The 23,742-nt window shown below is 40.8% G+C and overlaps 1 protein-coding gene across 6 annotated transcripts in view; it reads right to left on the bottom strand.

The window, feature by feature from the left end:
- Positions 1 to 22: 22 nt before the first annotated feature.
- MARCHF10 (membrane associated ring-CH-type finger 10) overlaps positions 23 to 23,742 on the bottom strand; it is a 65,688-nt gene continuing 41,968 nt past the window's right edge. For 3 of the 6 annotated variants that reach the window (XM_044999912.1, XM_044999914.1, XM_044999913.1), the window contains exons 6-10: positions 22,256 to 23,639; positions 19,468 to 19,634; positions 16,188 to 16,297; positions 12,844 to 12,957; positions 11,582 to 11,780 (exon numbers count right to left, since the gene is read on the bottom strand). In XM_044999912.1, the coding sequence (XP_044855847.1) occupies positions 11,646 to 11,780; positions 12,844 to 12,957; positions 16,188 to 16,297; positions 19,468 to 19,634; positions 22,256 to 23,639 (1,910 nt within the window). In that variant the 3' untranslated portion in view covers positions 11,582 to 11,645. Of the gene's footprint in view, positions 688 to 5,008; positions 5,043 to 11,581; positions 11,781 to 12,843; positions 12,958 to 16,187; positions 16,298 to 19,467; positions 19,635 to 22,255; positions 23,640 to 23,742 lie in introns of those variants that run through there. The other 3 variants (XM_044999915.1, XM_044999911.1, XM_044999916.1) reach the window with 3 other exon arrangements.

Below are 23,742 nucleotides of genomic sequence, written 5' to 3'. Positions count from 1 at the left end.
CCTTGTTCTTTAAAAATTAGTGTACACTAATGTTAAGGGGTGAATAAAATTATTTTACTGAAAGTTTGTCCCACTCAAGCTGGAGATGATACACTAATAAGTTTGTCATCACATACAGTAAATCAATACTATACAAGTACGCTCTAGAAGATTCCAGTGTAAGCTGTATATATGATGGTTTAACTTTACTGTACAAACCCAAGCTCTAATCAGGAGAAACCTCTGAATCTCAGAATGAAATATGGGTCCAGCGTACACAATAAAGCAACCACACGCCTTTCTGTAGCTTCTGATTTTTAAAGGTTACAGAAGGCCAGTCAGTAACACACACTGCCTGCTAGTCATCTGTTCTCTGTTATGGTGAGCAGTTTTAGGATATAATCAATAGAAACGGCATGGTTTTTTTTCACTACTAGCTGCTTTGTTCCATGTTATTTTAAAGTAATTATCAATTGGTGTTTCCACCTCTAAAGACAATAATAGACCCCCTGAAAAGGATTGTGTGACATGTACAAACTTGTTTTAGTTTGGTGTAAAGCAAGACACCCTCCTCCCCGCCCCCCCCCCCAAAAAAGGATATAAAACACATGGAGAAGGGTATTCAATATAAAAGGCTATTTGCCAAATTCCAAATTCATTGGACAATCTGGTAAGCACTCTCCTATCCATTGTTCCCCGACTCTGAATCTGTAAAGTGGAGAAAAAAAAAGACTACTTAGAATTCCTCCCTTTGTAGAGAGGAATAATATTCAGTGAATTCAGCAACCTAAAAACTATTCTTTTAAACACATACAGCAAAGCACAAGCAGGAATAACTAGGCAAACTCTCATTGCCATGTCTCAGCACTACCAGGAGCTCAGTTTTGCTATCGGACATGCCTAAGCAGCTCCCTCTGAAGTCAAATGGAGTCACGCATGCTTATCTGCGGGCAGATCTGGGCCCCCAAAGTGCAAAATGGGCACATTGCTTGAGACTGCCTTGGGGCTTACACAGTTTGAATTACAGTGGGAAAACATGGTCTTGTGGCAAGAGAAAAGGATGTATTATTCTCAAATGTTTCACAGGAAGTCTGTGGCGCCTTGGGGAGGTCATTTACCCTCTGTGCCTCAGTTTCCTTATCTGTACAATAGGGCTGCTAATGCATATTTCACAAGAGTGCTGCAAAACTTCATTTGTTAATATTTGTAAAACATTTTGAGATCATTGGGTTGACACTGTTAAAGAAGGGCAAAGTATTGTTTTCCTAAATGGCCTTATTTATTACTTCTCAGAAGTACAACTGCAGCAAGGGTGGTTTCCTAACGATCGGGTGACTGGCAAACCCACCGATTCTGAGATATTAGTCCACTCTATTATATTAGTAGTGCTTGGCTGACTATTCTGAGCCCACTATTTATGAATAGGGGGCATGCATGCAGTGGAACAGAAAAAAGGGCTGGTTCATTGTGGGAAGGAGTGCTAAAAAACCAAATTCTGCTATTACATTGGTTTAATATCATTGGAGTTAGCATAGTATAAATTATACTTTGGTCCTTGTTTATAATTTTTGTAAAAACTATGGCATATTCCAAAAATAAATATAGAAACTGCTCTTGTCTACTGGTATTTGAATGGTTCATTTGAAGTTCAAGCTTCAGCAGAGAAAGGCTCCATAGCTGAGCTGCTTCTGAGGCAGTAACTACTCACTCCAACACAGGTAACACCTGCTGAGCAGGTTATGTATGTATAGACAAGCATAATTGTTTTCCTTTCTTGGAGCTTAAGCCAGATCAATAGTAATGTAGTGTGTGCTCTGTTGGGCTGCACCAGCAAATGACAACATTAAAGCCTCTCCATGGGTTGTCATTCTGCAAGAAAACAAACTACTGCAAGATGCCTGCTAAAATGTTCAATAGCCTTACAACTGGCACTTGCTTCTTTAAAACTCAGGTTCAGGTATCCAAAAGACAAATGTATTTGTTCTGAATACACAAGCTGCTGACCCATACAACAACAAGGGTTTAAAACTGACCTTTCAGATGTCTACATGGTGCTAATGGTGGACAGCAAGTGACCATCTAGATTAGGTTCACTTGTTGAGCACAGTAGAGAGTGGTCCATTAGAAAGCTGCTAAATAATAACTGAGAATTGATGTCTATTTGCAATGACTTAGTCAGCTAGAGACACAATGTAGTCTCATGGTCAAAGCAAAGGATTGTGAAATATGGAATCATTTTAAAAACAGGAGAAGACCTATAAGACTACATGGAAAAAATGTAAGGTTAAGCTTCTCTCTGCTCTGACATGCCCCACTATTAACTGTGACTCTACAAGGCAAGGAGGTGCTCAGCATGGAAAGGGTTTAAGATTAATCACAGGCTGCTTTATCCCAGACAAAATGTAAATGCGGATCTCTCATGTGGAGCTGGCAGGGGAAGCTGAGATATTTGTTCATATTATACTGTCACAGTTTGACAATTAGGAAAATATGCTCCTCTGGGGTGACGCTACGTAAGCAATGAGCTGCTGGACTAGCAGCATAGGTGAGATGAGGAAAAATGTGGAAGTCTAGTGGCAAGACAGAAAGGACTGGAAAACACTCGGCATTGAGCCATCCATCTTCAAGATTCATGGTATGTCACCAATTAATTAAAAGATGACTGTAAGCATGTACTGTAGCTATTTTATATTCCAAGTACTTCTAGATGGACCAGCCTAAATAAGTAGTTGCTATTTCACTATAGTTTAGACTATTACATTCTAAGTACTGGTTCAGTTAATGACGTTTAGGGGCAATAAATGCATATGCAGGTTTTGCTTAGAACCAGGAATTTCTGACTGCTGAAGCCAATGCCCCAAGAAGAAAATAGGCTCTAGGTATATTCACTGCAGGGCATGCATAGGGGAAATTGGGTGTAATTAACCTAACTAGAAACTAGGTGTCACTATAGTATGACACCATAAAACTGAAACAGTGCTGTTTTGGCAAAAACACCAAGAGATTGAATCAAGTCTGCTAGCGTCTAACCTGACGCCTACTAAAAGAGAGTGGCTGTGAGCACACGTGCCATACACTATAGGTACAAGACCTGGAGACTGCCTATGGGTGGAATAACAAGCTGGGCAGTTGATTTTCTTCCCAGATGTTACTAGTTTTACATCCTCATTTATATCATGTTTATAATATTTGATATTTTTCTCTGTAGCTGATGTGTCTGGAATGGATTCAGCGTAATGACCCTTATCCACTAACAGTACAGTTATGTTTGGGGAGAAGAGAGGATGTTTTCATATATCACAATTATAACTTTGATAAACTGGCACTGCAAGACCATGGATAAATTTGTTGGTTCGTCTAGCATTAGTAAAACATGTATTTAAAATATTTATTCTCGTTTGTTACCTTCTGGTTTTTCTTTAGCGATACCACTATAAATAAGGAATCAAAATAGGTGAAAGTAGAAATGGCTTTAGCCACAAGATGGCAATGGCATGTCTTAGGGGAATGTTAACATTCTAAGGATTAACAAATCATTTGCCACAAAGTTTTTTCTCCACTTTATTTCTGTTTCACTCTACTTCTGAGATGGAGACAAAAGTCCTTCCTGTTGACAGAGGCATAAGACTCCCTATACTGTAGTGTAACTTGGCAAGAATTTGCCCTCAGAACTGATGGGTTAATCTCTTCCTGTATGAGAAAGTAACCATTAGCCAGACAACTGCTCTAAATCTAAAGCTTGCTTTGTTTAAATGCTCTTTGCAACTCACAGCTGTAGGACAAAAAAGTCTTTGTGATATATGATATTATATAACATGGAGGTCAACCCCAAGGATGAAGCTAGAAACTTTACAGGAAGGAGGTTTTAAAACTAAACTGCAAAGCACAATTGAAAACTGAGGGCTTGTCTACATGGTGCACTCTACAGGATGTGATTGCTGAAGCATAGTGATGCATTGCGTTGTAACTGGTCCATGTAGACCGGGGTAGTCAATTATTTTTTGTCAAGATCCAAATTTCTTGGTCAAGGTATAGTCAAGGTCCAGACTTCAGAGAAACATTTGTCACACCTCAATAACAATCAGGATGATAAGTAAATAAAAGATTTTGCAGTCTGTTCTAAAGCATCTGGCAGTCCGAATTTGGCCCATAGTCCATATTCACTACCTGTGATCTAGACCCTTCTAGTGGAATGCTGTTTGAAACAGAATTTTGTTAAAGAGCACTAGGGAACCTTTAGTATGCGCTAAAGCTCACTATCTAAAAGACAATGGCATTGACATAGTCTTAGATTTTTAATCTGAAACACTAAAAAGAACATAGTACATTTTCTCAGCAGACCAGACTATGGAGCCCATACTCATGCTGGTGAGCATTTACGCAGGTGACTTCAATGGGACTATTTGCATGAATAAATGCTCACTAGATTAAGTAAGAGCTCCACATTCTAGCCCAGAGAGTTTAAGATTCTTCTGTAAGTGAAACCAAAATATTTTCTTACAGCTTGTGATTAGTCCCATAAAAATAATCTCACTATTTGCCTTGTTTTATGTACGGTAAAGTCTCACTTTTAGGGTTTCTTTCTGAGCCTGCATGGACAACTAAAATTTCCTGATCAATCCAAAGGAGAAAAGCCAAATGTCAGCACTCAAAAACAATGGATAAAACAAAAAACCTTATTAAATGGATGAAGTCTTCAATGAATGAGTAACCAATCTTCCTTCTGGGTGTTCTAAAAATAGCTCATAAATGCCCGTATAAGCAGCATAAAATCTTATTGCAGATCTCTCTCTCTCACACACACACACAAACACAATTAAAAATTCATATTCATTATACATTGGTGTGATACAAATCTTCCTGACGATTTTGTGCAACTTGAAATTCCAGAAATCTTTTTTTCTGGTCTGTTAACTTCTACATCTGAATGGGTCTTAGTACTTCCTGCCACTATCTGAGGGTTAGCATGTTTAATGAGAACTAATAAGCAAGAATCTCTGAGAAGTGATTCTGAACTCCAAAAACCTACTTTCACTTTCCTCTGCTCTAGGCTGTCTTGAGAGCTATGAGAAAGGAGACAAGGATTAATAAAAATTCTCCACATGAACACTGATGAGACATAAAATTTAATATACCTAGAGACTGCTATGGAAATGTCTTGAAAACACTTTAAGAAGGCATGGAAATTGTTTAAAAGCATGATAAGTGAGGAAATCACAGCACTATTAACACTTAAGATACAAAAAATGAAGGATTATTCTTAATGTTACAATGTCTTGTTATAGAATCATAGAATATTAGGGTTGGAAGAGACCTCAGAAGGCCATCTAGTCCAACCCCCTGGTCCCCTGTGACTGTTATAAACAGTCACAACCTCTACCTGGTTTGTTATTAGACATAGCTATATTTGGTTATGTGAAAAGACTTGTTTCTTTGAAGCAGTTCATCCCAGGATCAGCATTTGAGTTTGTCAGTATTGATAATATTAATAAGATGTAAGGTTGCAACTTAGTTTGGGACTTTTTCTTTGTATCAATGTTATTTTTCTCAATATTTTTCTATACAGTTCTCTTTCTATACACTAGAAAAGGTTCAGAGAAAGGCAACTAAAATGATTAGGGGTTTGGAGAGGGTCCCATATGAGGAGAGATTAAAGAGGCTAGGACTCTTGAGCTTGGAAAAGGAGAGACTAAAGGGGGATATGATAGAGGTATATAAAATTATGAGTGATGTGGAGAAAGGAGATAAGGAAAAGTTATTTACTTAGTCCCATAATACAAGAACTAGAGGTCACCAAATGAAATGAATAGGCAGCAGGTTTAAAACAAATAAAAGGAAGTTCTTCTTCACACAGTGCACAGTCAACTTGTGGAACTCCTTACCTGAGGAGGTTGTGAAGGCTAAGACTATAACAGCGTTTAAAAGAGAACTGGATAAATTCATGGAGGTTAAGTCCATTAATGGCTATTAGCCATGATGGGTAAGGAATGGTGTCCCTAGACTCTGTTTGTTTGTCAGAGGGTGGAGATGGATGGCAGGAGAGAGATCACGTGTCCTCTGATGTCGGCAGGCACGTCTGCAGTACATTGTGACAATGCATCCAATTCTATCTAGGATCGCCGACAGTCCACCAAAATTGCAACTTGGAATGTTGCAACTCTTCACAGGCATGGTCATCAGGTTGCTGTCTCACATGAAATGGACCGTCTTGGTATTTCAATCGCAGGACTAACAGAAGAAAGGCTGATGGATCACGGACGTCATGAGGTGGAAGATTCTTTACTTCTGTATTTTAGCGGCCCCAACCATCTATATGGGGTAGCACTACTACTGCGAGGTGACACCAAGTCCTTCCTGACAACCTGGACACCTGTGTCTCCTTGTTTACTTACTGCACGTCTTAAACAGCGACACCGTTACCTCACTGTCACAGTAGTCTATGCGCCAACGGAGGAATCTGTTGACTCAGTTAAAGATCATTTCTACGATCAGTTGGAACTTCTAATATGCACAGTCCCTCCAAATAACCTAAATGCAGTTACTGGCTCCCTGCAGACTGGGTTTGAACAGGTGATTGGTCATTATGGTTCAGGCACACCCAATGATAACTCTCGCCACTTGCTTACATTCTGTGCCTCCCAGAATCTTTCCATTCTTGGGTCATGGTTCAAGCGGTGACGCATACACTAGCTGTCATGCATCTCTCATGGTGGCATCACTCAGAAGGAGTTGGACCACATCATTACACACAACAGGTGTCTCTTTACCTCCTGTAGAGTATATCACGTTGCGGAATGCGTGGCGAATACAGATCACCATCTAGTATGGTGTCGATGCTCCAATGGGCAGGTAAGCCCTCTGTGACGATGAAGTTTTACATTGATGCACTCCATGTGCCAGGTTTAGCCAACAGGTTTTGTATTGACATCAGCAACAGATTCTCAGCTCTAGCTAATCTGCCAGATGATGTGGAGGTTGCCTGGTCTCTGTTCACTTCTACCCTCAACCAATCTGCTGAGCAGACGATTGGCTATAGGCACCCAGCACATCAACCATGGCTATCAGAGGAGGCCTTCCAGATAATTAAGTTGAAGGCTGCAGCCCGCCAACGTGGCGATAAGCACACTCGTAATCAGCTGAAGTGAAAATTTAACACCCTGGCACTCCGTGATCATGAGGCATATTATAACCCAGTGGCGGATGATGGTGAATTTGGCTTAGCCAGGGGTGACTTGAAGCCAGCATTTCGTGACATTCGCAACCTCAGTGGTCAAGAGGTAGTCAAAACAACTGGCATCCTGAACGACAGCCAAGGCCATCCATGTAAATCGGATGATGATATTCTCTCACGCTGGGTGAAACATTATCACAGTGTTCTGAACCATCCTCCAGCCGCCGCTTGTTCAAAGCTGGATGATCTGGCAGTCACTGCAGTTCCAGATCCAGACATTTGTACTGATGCACCAACATTGGATGAAGTGAAAGTGTGCCATCGCTAAACTGAAAAATGGATGTGCTGATGGCATTCCATCAGAGCTGCTAAAATGTGCTATTGATCCTGTAGCAGAATCACTACTGACCATCTTTCATTTGGTGTGAAAAACTGTAACCCTGCCAACTACCTGGACGGACGGTATTGTGATCTCACTCTATAAGGGCAAGGGACCATGCAATGAATGTAAGAGCTACAGGCCATAGGACGATGCGTGAACCGCTGGCTAGCAGAGGCTAGCCCCCGGCCCCACCCCTTTCATCCAAGGCCATGCCCCTTCTGCATGTCCTGGAACCGAGAGCCCCTACCACTGCAGTTGCTGGCCTCTGCCCAGGCTGGCTAGTGTCCACAGCCCCCCCCGCCCGAGCGCCCCCTTGAGCCTAGAAGCACTGCCAAAGCAGGGCCTTGGGGGCAGAGTGTGGGTGGGGCCACGCCTGGCTGTTTGGGGAGGCACTGCCTCCCCCAGCCTCCCCTACCCATGCTACAGGCCGATCACCTTGCTCTCTGTTCCAGAAAGGTGTTTGCGCATGGTTTGCGGGCAAGCCTGGAGCCTTTGCTACATCGGAAGTGTCACCCCCAACAGTCAGGCTTTACGAGGAACAGGTCCATGTTAGATGCCATTTTGGCCCTTCTCTTGGCAGAGATACATCGCGAGTTCAGAAAGCCCCTGCATGTAGCGTATGTTGTTCTTAAGGCTGCATTTGATTCAGTAGACCGTGTTGCATTATGGAAGGCCTTAAAGGGCATAGGTGTCCTTACCACTCTGCTGCACTTGATTAGAGAGCTTCATAATGGAACCACTGTCCATGGTCCTCTGTTGAACCGGAGGTCAGCGCCTTTTAAATCAGTATCTGGTGGTAGGCAGGGTTACGTTCTGGTCCCTGCACTCTTTTGTCGGGCAATGGATTTCATACTGTAGCATTCCATCAGGTCCATAGGCATTGAGGTGAGTGAGAGATCACCAACAGACCTTGACTACGTTGATGATGATGTTCTTTTAGTACCGAGCCCCGACAGGTTTCATGAGGCACTCCAGCATAGGAGTCAGCTAAAATTGGCCTCCATGTTTCATGGTCAAACACAAAACTGCAAAATCTAGGACCAGGTCCACCTGCGACTCCATTCTCTTTGAACAACAAAACCGTCAAATCAGTTTCCAGCTTTCGCTATCTGGGTTCTATACTTACCAGCTCCTCCAATTCTCACATGGAAGTTCCCCACCAGATTGGCATCGCAGCATCTGCCATGGGCTGACAACGGATATGTAATCAACATCATCTTAGTATGAGCACCAACTTCAGGATTTATTTGAGCTGTATCCTTCCCATACTGTTGTATGGCTGTGAAACATGGACACTATGCCACGCAGACTGGACAAAGCTGGAGGCTTTCCACACAAAATGTCAACGTTGTATATTGGGCATAGAGTGGAATGACTTCATATGTAATGCAGATGTTTATGGTCGTTCAGGTCTACAGACTACTGGGGCCATTGTCCAGAGGCAATGCATTACACTTCTTGGGCATGTTGCAAGGATACCACAAGATGTTCCAGCGAACACTGTTCTTCAGGTGGCTTGTACTATCTGAGATAAAATTCCACCAACCGAGGGGTGGAGGCAGCCCAGAGGCAGACCCCCTATTACATGGGTTCATCAAGTCTGTTCTGATGTTGGACTCTTAGGCCGTCAGCCAACTGTCTGACTAAGCATTGGAGAGAGAGAGAGAGAGAGTTTATTGGGAGTGACTCTGTCGGGGAGGAACAATTTCTATAGAAGCACAAAAAAAATCTCTCTCTCTCTCTGCCAGAGATAAATATTCTTCACTGGCTATGCCCCACCCAAATAGCTGTAATGTGTAGCTCTGTGGACGGGAAGGTTAAACAACAAGGGCAGCCCAATAGCAGGAGTGTGCCGTTAGCAAGTGCTCAGAATGGGTGTAGAGTATTTCTCAATTGTCTCTCATTTATAGTCTCAAACTTACCTCCTGGCTACCCTTGTTGGTTGTTCTCTCTTTTATTGCTGTCATATATTTATATAAGAAGTGCTGAATCATGTCTCAGAAGGCACATATTTTTGAAGTGAAACTAGATGACTCACTGTGTCACAATATACTCATTATTAGCCAGTGACTAATATCAAAGAGCTTCACCGAACAAAAGCCCTGGAATTAAATCTTAGTTCGGTTTTCTGTTTGAAGTGTTTGTTAAAGGTTCTTCGAGTTTGCCTGGTGCTGATATACTGTTTTATAACCATCTTTGATGACAAGACTATCTATAACCTCTCACTACAGCAATGGTGTATTGTTTTAGACTGAAAATGCTGTGAAGTGTAACCTAAAATACTGAATCACAAGGTCACAGAAAATATTATTTATGTTAAAGAAACAAAATTATTTTTAAGCTTCCTGTAATAGAATTTTTGTCCCTCATTTTGGAGTATATGTCCCACGTCAGACAAGTTTGCCCAGTGTTAAGAACAGGGATCTTACTGACACTTGGGTTCGATTCCTACCTCTCTCACTAGCTCGCTATGTAGGTGATCTTGCACCTGTCATTTAGGCTCAAGTTTTCAAACGTGGCCTCTGATTTGGGTGTCTCTGTTTTTCAGTGGTCAACATGAGACACCCTCTGCCTGACTTTCAGATGTGCTGAATTACTGTTGACTTCAGCTGCGTCTGTGGGTGTTCAACATCTCTGAAAATCAAAATAAGGTGTTTCAAAATGAGCTACCAAAAATAGGTACCCAAAATCAGAGGCCACCTTTGAAAATGTTGGGCCTCTCTGTTTCCCAATTCATAAGCTTTTTAAAATTTAAAAATGCATGATATTTAAAAATAGGAAGGGGTTGACTTGTTTTTTCCAGCTAAAATTGTGATTTTAGTATTTTTTTTGCCATGACAAAGTTGTGAGTTTTCCAATTTTTTCTGACACAAATACTCAGCCTTAATTAATTGTATGATATGGGCCTTGGAAACGTAAGAGGTATAAAGAGGCTGAAAAACTACTAATTGTAAAGATAAACACATCAGGACAATAACGATGTAATGAGGACTGTTGTACTAAAAGCAAAATCTGGATTATTTTATGGTCAGTTTTTCAAAACATAGTGAGTATCAAGAGAATCCAATATCCCATAGGTCATGTTCTAATTAAACTCCTTTCCAGCTTCCAGACAGTTAGGATTGAAAGCCTCAGTTCCCATCAGTATCAAGGAGGGACCACAGATTAGCTACAAGCACCCAAAGCCACTGGATCAGTATATGTGACCTTTTCAGACCAGCTCAACTATATTTATAACACTCCAATGAAGCAGTGTTCTGTGAATTTAAAAATAAAAAAGAGCTCCACAAGGTATAAAGCAGTTTCAGCTCCAGATGGACTTTTCCTGTCAATTGAATTAAAAGCCTCTGTGGTAGCTTTGCAACTCATAAGAAGTGCTCTAAGAGAACAGAAATATATCTTGCTCTGAAATATGTTCATGATGCCAACAAGCTGCATCATGTCAATTTTTTATTGTGAAATATGATACTAGGTGCCACCATCAGATGCATTCTGAACCATCCTGAAGTCTTGTGTATATGCTTGTAACACAGCTTAGTCCTGATTCTCAATCACATTAAAGACCCCCTCATACTATGCTGGCACCAAAAATCAGCCTTAAATTGGGTGGAAAGAGCCCCCAGAGTATACCAGTTCCACTGGGGGCGTGATTGGATGGTGTAGCACTGATACGAGGGCCTTAAAATGACCCTGTTCCTAGCCCTTGGATCAGGGATTGGATCGGCGGAATGGTTAGCATGTACTGCACTATCGGTGGGATTTTCAAATGTACCTATGTGTCTTTGAACACAAGTCCCATTGAAAGTTGCTGAGACTTGTTCTCCTAAATCACATAAACACTGTTGAAAATCCTGACCTTCAGCAGTTTTCTTCTCAGGGCCCATATGTGGCCATGTGAAGCAGAGTGAAAACTAGAGTAGACCTGAGCCACCTTAACCGTGCCTCAGCTGCAGGCATGTGGTAACTGAGAATTAGGCCAGTTGGGTCCACATTCAAAAGTGCTTTTAATGGTGCTAGTACTTGTGCAATTGCGTTTGCTCGAAGTATGGCTTGCCACTGTTGCAACCTGCATCAAGTCACTCTTGACCATCGCTGTGGTAGTGCTGGTAGAAATCACTGGTGTGGCAGCTGCATCACTGCATTTGGCATCTCCCAGCATGCTTTTATAAGGCTCCTACAACTCTTCTTGCACTTACCCTGTGCAGTATCTCCAGTGCTTCTGACTGTAATTTTATGCATAAAAGTTTTCTGTTCACAGGGTGCAATACAACAGACTCAAGATTTATTTTATTTAAAAAAAAGTAAAGAAGCTTTTAATGTAATACTGCTGTTATTCAGCTTTAGATAGCTGCTATCTTACATGCTGAATCATGTTATTTATACAGGCCACAATTAAAAAAAACTTGGTATAGCAGCTAGGGCCAGCGCCAGCGTTTTTGCCACCCCAAGGGATCTGCAGCACTTTGGCGGCAGCTCTACCGCCGCCGCTTCATTCTTCGGCAGCAATTCGGCAGTGGGTCCTTCCCTCCCAGAGGGACTGAGAGACCCGCCGCCGAAGAGCCGGACGTGCTGCCCCTTCCCATGGGCCGCCCCAAGCACCTGCTTGCTGTGCTGGTGCCTGGAGCCGGCCCTGATAGCAGCTCTCTAACTGTGGAGATCTGCTTCCACAAACCCCATTTCAGGGATCTGGGTTGGGAAGTCTGGGAATGCACTGAAATAGCTAGAGGGAATTCTGTGTGAGATCATTGTAAATAGGTTTATGTTAACCAGATTAGCCAGATTGCGGGTACAATGCACTGATAGAAATTACAGGGGCATAACTCTGCTCTGTAGACAAGGTTTTTGGGATTCTCATTCTTTAGTGGTTCAGGCTGCATTTCCACATGCACATAGTTAATCCCAGAATTTTTTTTTTTAAACTTTTCTTCTACTGTGGCTGGTAAGCAAGGGAAACACATAACACCACTCCTGCCCATTGCACAGCTGTATCTTGTGGAGCTGACAGACAGGGTATGGAGCATGTGTAAATAATTGGCAATCAGTGGGGGAAATACCCATCCTGCACTGGGATAAGTGTTAGGCAGGATTGTCGCTTGTACCTCTGAGGAAGGCTTAGGTTACTTAATAAAACTTCATGTGGCTGATTTTGAAAAAGAAAGACTGCCATGGATTCTAAGTGGATTGCAGAGCTTCTGTGGGCTTGACAACTAGGGAGGCGTCATTAGCTGGATAAGGAGCCATGTAAGTAACAAATGAGTATATGATATTAGTGGTGTCTGATTTGAAGCACTATCATTTTCACTCCTCTTACCCTGTCTCTACTGGCTTGATTGTAGTTTAGGCGCATGAGTTCTGCAAACCTCTGTTCATAAAGGTGAAGGAGCAGCACAAGGTAGAGACCTGAATTCATTAGCTCACTTTGTGCCTGTGTGCCGAAAAGAGAGCCAATTTATTTACTGTTACTGTAATGCTGGTTTCTAAAGACCTTAAGGACTAGAACCAGTACTCAGTTACTTCAGCCCGAGGCTATATCACCTACCAAACTCATTTATTAACTCTGACCTATCTTCGTGGCCTGTATTTAATTTCTTAATTACTGTGAGTAGTGACTATCACATATAATAGCCTAGCATAAGGTCTCTGCACTGACATATGAGTGACCTGGCTTAGACTGGATCGGGAAGCGATCAGACCCCAGGGCCAGCAGGGACTGCCAGCATTCCTAAAACACAACATACTAAGGACATAGGGTGGATGAGAGATTCAGCACTGACTTTTGGCGGGCAATTAAAGGGACAAAAGAGACTAAGGAGAGTCCTGTCTAAGGCTCACCTCTGGATTGGTAAATTCGTGAGGGGCTTGGGGGTGGGGGCTAAGGTCAGAAGGGACCGTTATGCTCATCTAGTCTGATCTCTGGCATAAAACAGACCATAGAATTTCATCTAGAATGTAACCTGGGATCTTATAGGAAGGAAATGTAAAGAGGAGAAAATCAGTTGGTATCCATACAGCACAAAACAGGAGGAAAAAAAATATAAATTAACTTTTTGGCACAAATAATGGCAAATCTCAGCTAATAATTAACAAAAAGATGAAGCTATGCCATCTTAAACTGCTGTATATTTTGGCACATATCAAATACAATACAGATCATCAGATCTAACATGCAAATGAGGAGTGGGCCTTTCCATAATTAGATGGGAGCTCTCCAGGGAAAACCATGAGTGTGGAGAGTTAGCATGTGGCACTCTTCCCTTTCAATGCTATATCATGGAGTAGAGTATGCTATGCTGCTGGATGTTTCAGCTTTCTGATATGATGGAAATTTGAGATCCTGACCATTTGTGGGCATTAAAGATCTCACAGCACTTGTAGCAATCATAGGGGTGCTGAAAACCCAGTGTCTTGGCCACACTCTGGGTAGGTAATTAATTCTGCCTTCCCAAATTCCCCCTCTGTAGCTGAATGTTATTAACTGTGAATCTAATCAATTGGCAGAACAAAATGTAAGAATTATTTTGCCTGGCTTTTGACTATTTTTTTGTTTACGTTTTATTCTCTGTAATTAGTGCATCAAGCTGCCACTGGTGAAAAGAATCACTGAAATTAACAATAATAACAATTTCCCCTCCAAATACACTGTATCATGTTGCTAGCTCAGAATGCCAGCCATCTTTCCAGCCCAGAAGTAGTTACATTTCACTCTTGAAGCAGAGATTTAAAAAAAAAAAGTAATTTTTTTAATGGTGCACACTGAATACTAAATGAACTCTTGAAGTTACTAATAATAGTGCTGGTTCTAAGCAGCATGTTCTTGATTAAGAACAGTGGCTTAAAAACTAAGCATTCAGGTACAGTAGTCCCTGAGAGGCAAAGCCTAAGCACAGGCCCAGGAGATAGGTACTCATCAATTCTAACTGCTTCTCTGAACTTGAGCAAGTCACTTGGTCAAACTTTTTCAACAGCATCCTCTGTCAGTGCTACCAGTGTAATAAACCTAAGAGATGGTCATTAATCTGGAAACTACAGCCTTCCTGAAACTACAGCATTCATCTGCATGGCTTAGCACTTACAAAAATCTCCTCAAATCGTTTTTTGGAAGCTGTATCTTGATTGGTTCTCATGGTGTGTTTGCTTGTTTGTGGTTTTTTTGTTCCATTCAGACAGGGAATTATATTCCAAGCCATGATGTTCTCCTCTGCGCTTTCAATGGGTATCTATAGACAATCTCATTCTAAGTGAACCTTTATATTCATATACATTTTACAGCACAATGGCAAATCAATCAGCTAGAAAATAGTTTGGTGGTATAACTTCTGTCAAAGCATGCTGGGAAATCATTTACTTTTTTATAACTAAATAAGTCCTAGAGCGATGCAGATGGGGAAATATACACTGTTTACTGCAAATAATTTGAGAAACACAATCTGGTAGAAGTGGCTATCTTCTACGAATCAGTGGGAAAAACTCTGGCACGCTGCAGTATTTATTTAGATTTCTATAAATACTAAATAGTATATCTATCCATATGCTTTAGGTGCTTTTGGCATAACTAGAATACATCACAAATAATACTTAAAAGTACATCAATACAAACAGATATAAATCACAACCAGCAAGCAAGACCTCCCATTACCTTAATTCCCCCTGTCTCTCCAACAATTACTCATCCTTACAATTCCACCCATTTTCAAATGCCTAGGAAAAGAGATGAGCTTTGCAGTATGTCCTTAAATGTGTAAATCTGATGTGTTGAATCATCAAACTGTACCCAATATAGGTACAGCCTGTAATTCTGTAAAACACTCAAGTTTGAAAAAGGGTGTGTATGCTTATCACTTTAGTCTGTTTATGGTTCAGTGTGATTATTTCAGAGTGTAGAGACCCTGCTATATGACAATATGCTTTCTTTCACATATTTTGCCACTCCCCCACCAGCATGACCTACCCTGTCATTCCTGTCTTCCTTTATGAACAACATTTATCTTGTTTCTGAACAAGTTGACCCCATCACCATCTTATAGAAAAGTATTAGCACTCCATGCTTGGAATATTTTTCTTCTGGAAAATTAAGCTATTCTTTGGCAGGCATAAAGCTAAAAAATACTAAATCTATTGTGATGCTAGGTTTGTTTTCTTACAGCTCTCAATATCTCTGTATCTTACCCCTGCATTTTTCTGTTTAAAATACATTTATTTAACTTGTTTCACAAATAACACTTTGATATTAATAATGGGATGATGTTCAATTCCTTGAATCTTCTGTTTGTGTATTTTTTAAATTGTAAGATGCTGCAGAGGAGAAGTAACCTTGGCAAGTCTCCCCCTCAAGAGGCTTGCACACTGCAATGTCATCTCTACCTAGCAAACAAGAATGTTATTCCCCATCTCCAAATGTAATTACAAACTTCCTTCACTCAAAGCCTCATGATACTGGGCAGTTTTGTGAAGTGAACTGTGATTATTATTCTCAGACTCTTATTACTCAGGGGCTTTTTTACATTTCTTTAAATCGCCGTAAAGAAGCATATCTCTTCCTTGCAGTTTAGCTGGCTTCAGTGCCTGATGGCAGATCATTACACGCACAGAGTACTGCAAGCTAGCAGTAGCAAAATAGGATTACAGGCCTTTATTTGGAAAGAGTCAGTTTCTTACCCGAGACTGTTGGTGATTTCTATAATAGTCATTCACATCAAAATCATCCAGATCAGCTATCAGGCTCTGCTTACACAGTTCACAGGTTTTCACTGCCCCCAGCTCAGCACCTGAAATTAAATGAGGAATTAAATACTGAACTTGTAAGTCCATATTGAGCACAGTGTCTCTGTATATATATAAATCACTACTACGTTGAACCCTTATTTTTAAGCCATTTTTTTACTCAAAGTTGCTAGCTTTGACTCTAAATTCCATTGAACTCTATTCTAATCATACCCATTATTATGTAAGCTTTGTATAATGGTTTTAAATACTAGCTGTATTGTCTATTACACTCCATGTGATGTATAACAGTTTACAAAACTGTAACTGATATGGGTTACAAATGCAGGAGTTATGAGATGCATACCTTGATCAATATGGTTTATTTGATGTAGAAAAGTAATATTTATGTCCATTTGTTTGAAACAAATGTAAGTTCAATTAATGTAAGTGGCCATTCAGGGCCAGATTTCCAAGGCCTCAGCACCCACAACGAGGACCAGATTTTCTGATGAGTTCAGTTCCCATTTAGGTTCCCAAATGAAAGTCAGATTCTCAAAAGTCCTCCACTCCCATTGTGACACTTATGGCCAGACTTTCAAAAGAGTTCAGCAACCAACATGCACCCAGTGTGTTGAGATCTTTCGGAAATCTGGCTTTTTAGTCCAGTACCTAAATGGAAGCTCAGCTTGTCTGAAAATCTGGCCCTAACTATTTGGGCCTGGCCCTTAGGGACCAACTCACTCAAGACTGACAGTATGATGTGAAATACTCTTTTTTTTCCCCTCTTGCTTGTTACATATAAATGTATGTTATATTGTAGAAAAATAAACAATAACAGAGTCCAAGATAGATTTTGTTTTTTCCCCTTGTAAACTGAAGAGTCAAAAAGCAGAGTTCAAAATGGTGAGTCATATCTATCTCAGAGGGTCAGTTTTCTTTCTGGCAGACCATTTCATTACAGAAATCTTTGTATCGAGACCTCTCTTATCAACACCAACCGCTTGCTTCTCCAAATCCTTAATTCCACAAAACACTAGAAGTCTGCTTGTAGTCCAGGAACCACATTTGAAAAACAACAACTCCAGATAACCAGTAACACACTTCTATTTGTATTTGTTTTAAATAGTTTGGGCTTCTTCCCACTGAAGTCTGCAAGAATTTTGCCACTGACTGCAGTGGAAACGAGACTGGACACTGGCTATTCTCTCTTTGACTATATAGTGAGACCTATACCTTCTGAAACAGAATTTCATTCACTGAACTGGTGGGGATAGTGGTGAAAAAGAGAAAAGGTGCAGGAAAATTCCACCCGAGTCTCAAGTAAAATATAACAGTAGCATCCACACATCAAGACTCTACACGCAAGGCCTGGTCAATACCAACCAAATAAAGGCCTAGTGTGCTGCCTAGTATTTTCACTGGATATCTTTCCTCCCCTTCCGGCCCTCCCCCCACCAACAAAGAAGGGAACAATCGGTTCCAGTTGCTTTTCACCATAAAAATGGCACTGAGACACACCTCAATAAAGAGGAGGAAATTAATAAAATCCGTTTTAAAAAAAAAACAAAAAAAAAACCCTCAAGCAGATTTTCACCCCAAATGGAAGAAATACTAGAGACTCCATGAAATCCTCTTGGGACTTTGCTATTGCCATTGATTTTTTGTGTGGAAGACAGTCATATATTGTGGTGACAGGTGCCTGTATAAAACTCTAAGTTAGAACAATGGGTTCCAGTTGCTTTTGGGCCCACTGTATTATATTTCATACGTGGTTAGTATTTTTTAAAAGCATGTGGCCTTCTATAAACTTTTCTTGGGTATTGAAAATAATCTAAGGTTATTACAGATACTCAGATCAGGGCCTCACCCTAAAGCCAGACACCTTAAAAAAAAATCCTTTGCTGACCAGAAGTCCCATTTCTGCCCATCCAAACACATAGCTAGTCAAATACCAAATGAATTTCCACTATGCCCTCCCAACTCTCTCTCCCCTTGCTAGTGTTCTCTCTCACTCTGGCTCCCAAGCTGGCTGGCTGAACTCTCCCTGAACCAGGGCAGGATCTAGGGAAGATGAAGGAAGTAGCTCACTCCCCGGATACTGGGGTCAGTCAGGAATTTGAATAAGGATTAAGAATCTGCATTTAACTGCTACATTCTCTGCTGATGAAGAGTAAAACAAGGTTGGTGTGGGCGCCTGTCTTCCTGAATCTAAGAAAAGAATTTTTGACACAAATCTAAACAGTGAGTTCTCACATATACGGAATTAAGTGATAAACTTGCTTATTGTTATCTCTGGAGGCTGAGACCTGATTCTGTGACTCTTAGACTCTTAGCCACTGACTCCTCTCCTTCATTTCTAGCTACTAAATTGCAGTAACAGACAACTAAAACACATACGTGTATGCTCAATATTCCTTTTCCATGCAAGCAATGGCTTAATTGATGTGTGATTTCAAATGTAAGGGGGAGTGGTTTACAAGAGAATCTTTGTATTAAAATTTGGTCCATATTATGGAAAACTTTGCAAAACCCTGCTTTGCAATTCACATTTATAGCACAATAACATTTTTGATCTTCATTGAGGACACGAATAGAAATAGAATACTTGGAATGTTTCAATGTAGTATTAGTATGTATTGACCAAGTTGGGGATGAAGATAAGGAAAGCTTGCATAGCAATAATTTGCTAGCCGCTACTTTCATAAGCACTAAAATTCATTCTATGCAGGTTCCTTCTCCCCCTATTTCAATATTTAAAAAAAAATATTTATCTCACTTTATGGATTTGTCATTCAACATGTTCCCTTTCCTCCCCATTAATTAGTCTTACATGTGAAGTTTATGGATCCTACACAATTTGATCTTCACATGATACCACTGGTAATGTGTAAATCCCTCAGTGTTTGATATATATTTTGGCTTATTTTAAATGGTAAACTCTGGAGATTTAGAATTTTAGTTGTAATCATCTGTTGATTTAATGGCCAGGAGTCTAAGCAAGGCCATCAAATATTTGAAGTTATTTGACCTATTTTTTGCATTGTGGAAAAAGACTGAAATGTTGACAAACCTATGGAATAAATTCATCCCTGGTGTAACTCCACTGATATCACCTGGTATAGCTCCACTTATGTCAGGGAGTGATTCCAAAGGTGAATTTGGCCCTCATATGATGAGGTTTCTTAAATTAGTGACATGCTGTTGCACTTGTATTCTCTTCTCACATTCCTACCTGATTTTATCTTAGCTTTCAGCCATGTTTTTAGACATTCCTGATGAACAAACTGTAGGGTTCCTACACACCCACATGGTTCTACTAGTGGATTGGTTAAAGAGCCCCCAGCAATCTGACATATCCGACACTGGTCTCCTTCCTCTTCTGAGTCTTCTGCTAGTAGACTAAAGACACAATAAAACAAATCAGAAGTGTTCTTTCACCAAACTCTACAGTCCAACATTAGACTTAATTTATATTTTAATTAACATGTTTTGGATGGGGGGTTAAAGAGGATTTCCTAAACATCTTTCAGTAGATGTCAGTGATCTGAACAAATAATATCCAAATAATATCACTTGGCTATGGGCTATTTCCTGGTGCTTGTAGAGTATCTAGGGATCTTTATTCAGGACAGCTGATTAGCAATTGGACAGTTTTTAAGACAGTAGGAGAAGCTTCTGTCCCCAGGACTCCCACTTCCTTCCTAGCCTGCCCTTCCAACATGACTCAACTTCCTCTGCTAGAGTGACCAGACAGCAAATGTGAAAAATCGGGACGGGGTGGGGAGTAATAGGAGCCTATATAAGAAAAAGACCCAAAAATCAGGACTGTCCCTATAAAATTGGGACATCTGGTCACTCTACCCTCTGCTGCTAGTTTTCTAGCAATCCCCAGGGCTAAGAGCTTGCCGGGGTACAGCAGATGGAAGTCAAGCGGGAGCATGGAAGTGGCAGAGTTGATATCTGGGGCCGGTAGCTGTAAGGAGGTGGGTGAAAAAGACAGAGTCTGTGACAGCCTAGTTGGTGTTTTCTGGAAAGGGGACGGGGGGGTGGGAAGAAGCGGACATGTTGGGCTGGAGTGAGGAAAGAAAGGGGGTAGGGGACTGAGAATGAAACAGAGCTGTTGTTGGAGATGGGGGTAGAGAGGAGGAGATGAGTTTATTCCTCTACAGTCATTTTTTCAGTGCAGCATGTCTGTAGTATTCTAAGGGTTAACACCTTTTGAAATAAAGCATCTTTGTTCTTTTAAGGGTCCAGTTTACATTCTGGTACTACTGTATGACTCAGAGCTATGTCACTTCTGTTAAGTGCCAAAACTGAATATGTGGCCAGTTGGTTTATGTTCCGGGGGAGTGGAGAGATGGGATGGAGAGGCATATTTTAATGAAAACATCTTTGTTCTTAATTGCTGAAACAACTGCTTGAGAAAAAGAGCAGCTTGCCGATTACAGTCAGCAGCAGGAAACCCAGAGTTGACCAATATGCCTTTATCAGAAAGTCTTTTCAGTCAAGGAAATTACAGTTTTAGGGAAGAAAGTGAAGAAACTGGGTCAGCTAACAAGTTTTTAGAACAGACAATCCTCTTAACTTCCTTAGCATCTGTACGGATGGCTTCTTTTTATCTATATTCCTTCCATAACCAAAAACTTGGTCTAAAAGAGATTAAGGATGGCTGATACCCTAAAAAGCAAGAAAATAATAAGCTGAGCTAACTCTTAACTGTATCCTAATGCCCACACAGCACACTTCCACTGACAGTGACAGACTCCAGATCATCCAAAGGAATTTACTTCTGCCTTCAACTGATAAAGAAACGTACTGCGAAGAACACATTCATCCCCTTCACAGTATTACACAAACCTTAATTACAACCTCAGCAACATTAGCAAATATTCAGGGTTGACACAAGGTAAGTGTCGTGTGTCAGTGAGAGAACCATCGGGATGCAACCTATGTTTTGCTGTAGTAAAATGGCAGTTATCTTCCACAGCCTGTGTTCCATTGGAAACAACGAGAAGTACTGCCATTTTTACTAGTGTGGCACGTGTGTGTGTGTGTGTGTGTGCGCACGCCCTACTAAAACTGATGGCATAAGCAGCTTCAGTGCCATTGTACGTTATGAAAAATGGCAAGCATTTGAGTATGGGAAAATCGTAACTATAATGGGCAATATGAGGGGTGGGGGGGGAGGGAAAGGGGTTACTATCTGATTCTTCACCTGTGTACACAAAGGTAGCTGGCAATGAGTTTTTAACCATATGGAAATTTTGAAAGATTATAAAATCCAGCCATTTATTACCAAAGGGGATCCAAAAGGTCAACCACTGGGCAACCTTAATCTAAACAAACACAGCGCTCTCCACAGAGAGATTCCACAGAGCTCTCCATTTAGCTCTAGAACGGCATGTTACTGTGAAATCATGGATGTGTGACCCGTATAATTATACTGTTACGAGTTAAGCTAAGTCTCATTAAAATTGGGGTATGCAACGGCCATCCTTCATTTAAGATAGCTGTAAGAAACAGTCCGATCCTTTTATGGAACAATAAGTCTCCACCTCAAACAGAAGTGCATGGTGCTGCCCAAAACACAGGCACAAGCACATGTGAGGTTGCTCGGGAATTTGAACTAATTGGGTGGAGGGGGGGCTTCCCAGGGACTGTTTTAGTAGAGTGCTGTGTGTATGTGAGAGAGAGAGGCAGGAGAAACCCCATAGAAGACGAAGAAAGCCAGGTGCAGCCTGAACAAGCACAGAGTATGGCCCTGAGAAAAACCTATAGAAAGAGCTTTTAGGCTGAATGCTGGCTGAATGGACTTAGAGCTGTCAGCAAAGAAAATATCGCCAGTTGTTTCCTTCTGTGTTCAGGGAAAAAGGACTTTGTATGTTCTTTGGAAATAAAAAGGATTTCTTCAAAGATACCTGCCTCCATCATCAATTTCTCCTCCCAATGGAAACAACCCACAGGGCCTCAAACTTTGGCTAATTGCTCATGTCAAAAAGGTAACGATACATATGTCTCACCTCTCCTGTAGTTTCTTAAGCTTCTCTGGGTCTGCATGTTTGTTTATTTCCTTTGCACTTGTGGTATCACAGGCTGCAATGCTGCTCATAGCACTACTTTGATTTTGTAAATCAGACACTGCCAGCAAAGCAAGTGGTAATTGATCATGTAATGTGCCAGCCATGTGAAGGTGGGCTGTGAAATTTGTTTGAAACAAAGATGGGCTGGAAGAATCTATAGATAAAAAAGAACTATGTGAATTTAGTAAGTTCTCTTCATCATGTAAGGCAGCATTTGCAGATGTACTCTTTAAACCATTATCTATACTATCATCCAGTAGGCTATTATCTTCAGGTGTACTGACTATAGGTGATGAAGATTCATAACTTTCTGTAGCAGAAAAAGAATCTCTACTTCTTATAGGAGACAAGGGTCTACGAACATTAAACCTTGAACTTCCATCCAAATCCAATACTTGAGATGATACAGTTGTTGAGACCTCAGCTCTATGTGCAGATTGTATTAATGATCTTGGAGTATTATATGCAGAATACAATAATGGTCTATGAACTGTTGACCTTGCAGAAGTAAGGAGATCAGTATAACGCCTCTGATTTCTTTCATAGGCTTGCAATTCTCTGTTATAAATATTGACACTAGGCCTATCTATAGAGCTAATGTTATTAAGAGTCTCAGCAATAGGTGCGCTGCCTGGTCTGCTTTCAGCTTGTGAGCTTCTTGAACTAAATAATGGAGTTTCATTTTCATTTTTATTGCAATCAGCACCTTCAGAAGAATTCCCATCTGGAGTGTAAGACTTTCCATAGTCCCTAAAGTTTCTTTGCCTTAATGAAGACTGTTCAACAGTTGTGTCCATTACATTGTGTTGTCTTAATGGTTGATGAGAAGATTCCACACTCCTTGATGAAATGCTTCTATCATCTCCAGTTTCTTCAAAGTTACATTGTTCATCTTGTGCCAAGGATGTTAAACTAAATTTGCTAATTTGTTCTAGAGGAGTAGGAGAGTGATTTAGATTGAAAGAAAGGAATTCCTTCTCTAGTATATCATCATCTTTAGTATCATTTTCTTCACAGGACTCTTCCATGTTTAAGCAAACCATAGAATAAAAGTTTTCATCTCTAAACCTCAAAGGGGCCATTTTAGTGGGTATAAAAGATGGACCATGTGACTCATTTGAGACAAAGGAACCATGAGCTCCTTGCAAGGTAGATGCAGATGATAGAGTTGGAGACTGCCGAGTCTGTGGAAGGACACTTCCTATTTTGCTATCTTTGTCTAGACCTTTACGATCGAGATTTAGCTTAGAAGACTGGATTACATTCCTTCTCTCTTGAGATCTCTTCTTGTTCGTGAGCGTAGTTTCATTTGTCACTCCAAGATCTGCCGTGAAAACAAAATCACTTTCAGCATTTGATCCTTTTTGTTTCTAGTGCCTAACACATGCTCAAAGTGGCTATTTCTTACCACTGCTGTTCTGGTATTG

The sequence above is a fragment of the Mauremys mutica genome, chromosome 25 (genome assembly GCF_020497125.1).
Source record: "Mauremys mutica isolate MM-2020 ecotype Southern chromosome 25, ASM2049712v1, whole genome shotgun sequence".
Lineage (NCBI taxonomy): Eukaryota > Metazoa > Chordata > Testudines > Geoemydidae > Mauremys > Mauremys mutica.
This window is presented reverse-complemented; position numbering and strand designations above follow the sequence as displayed.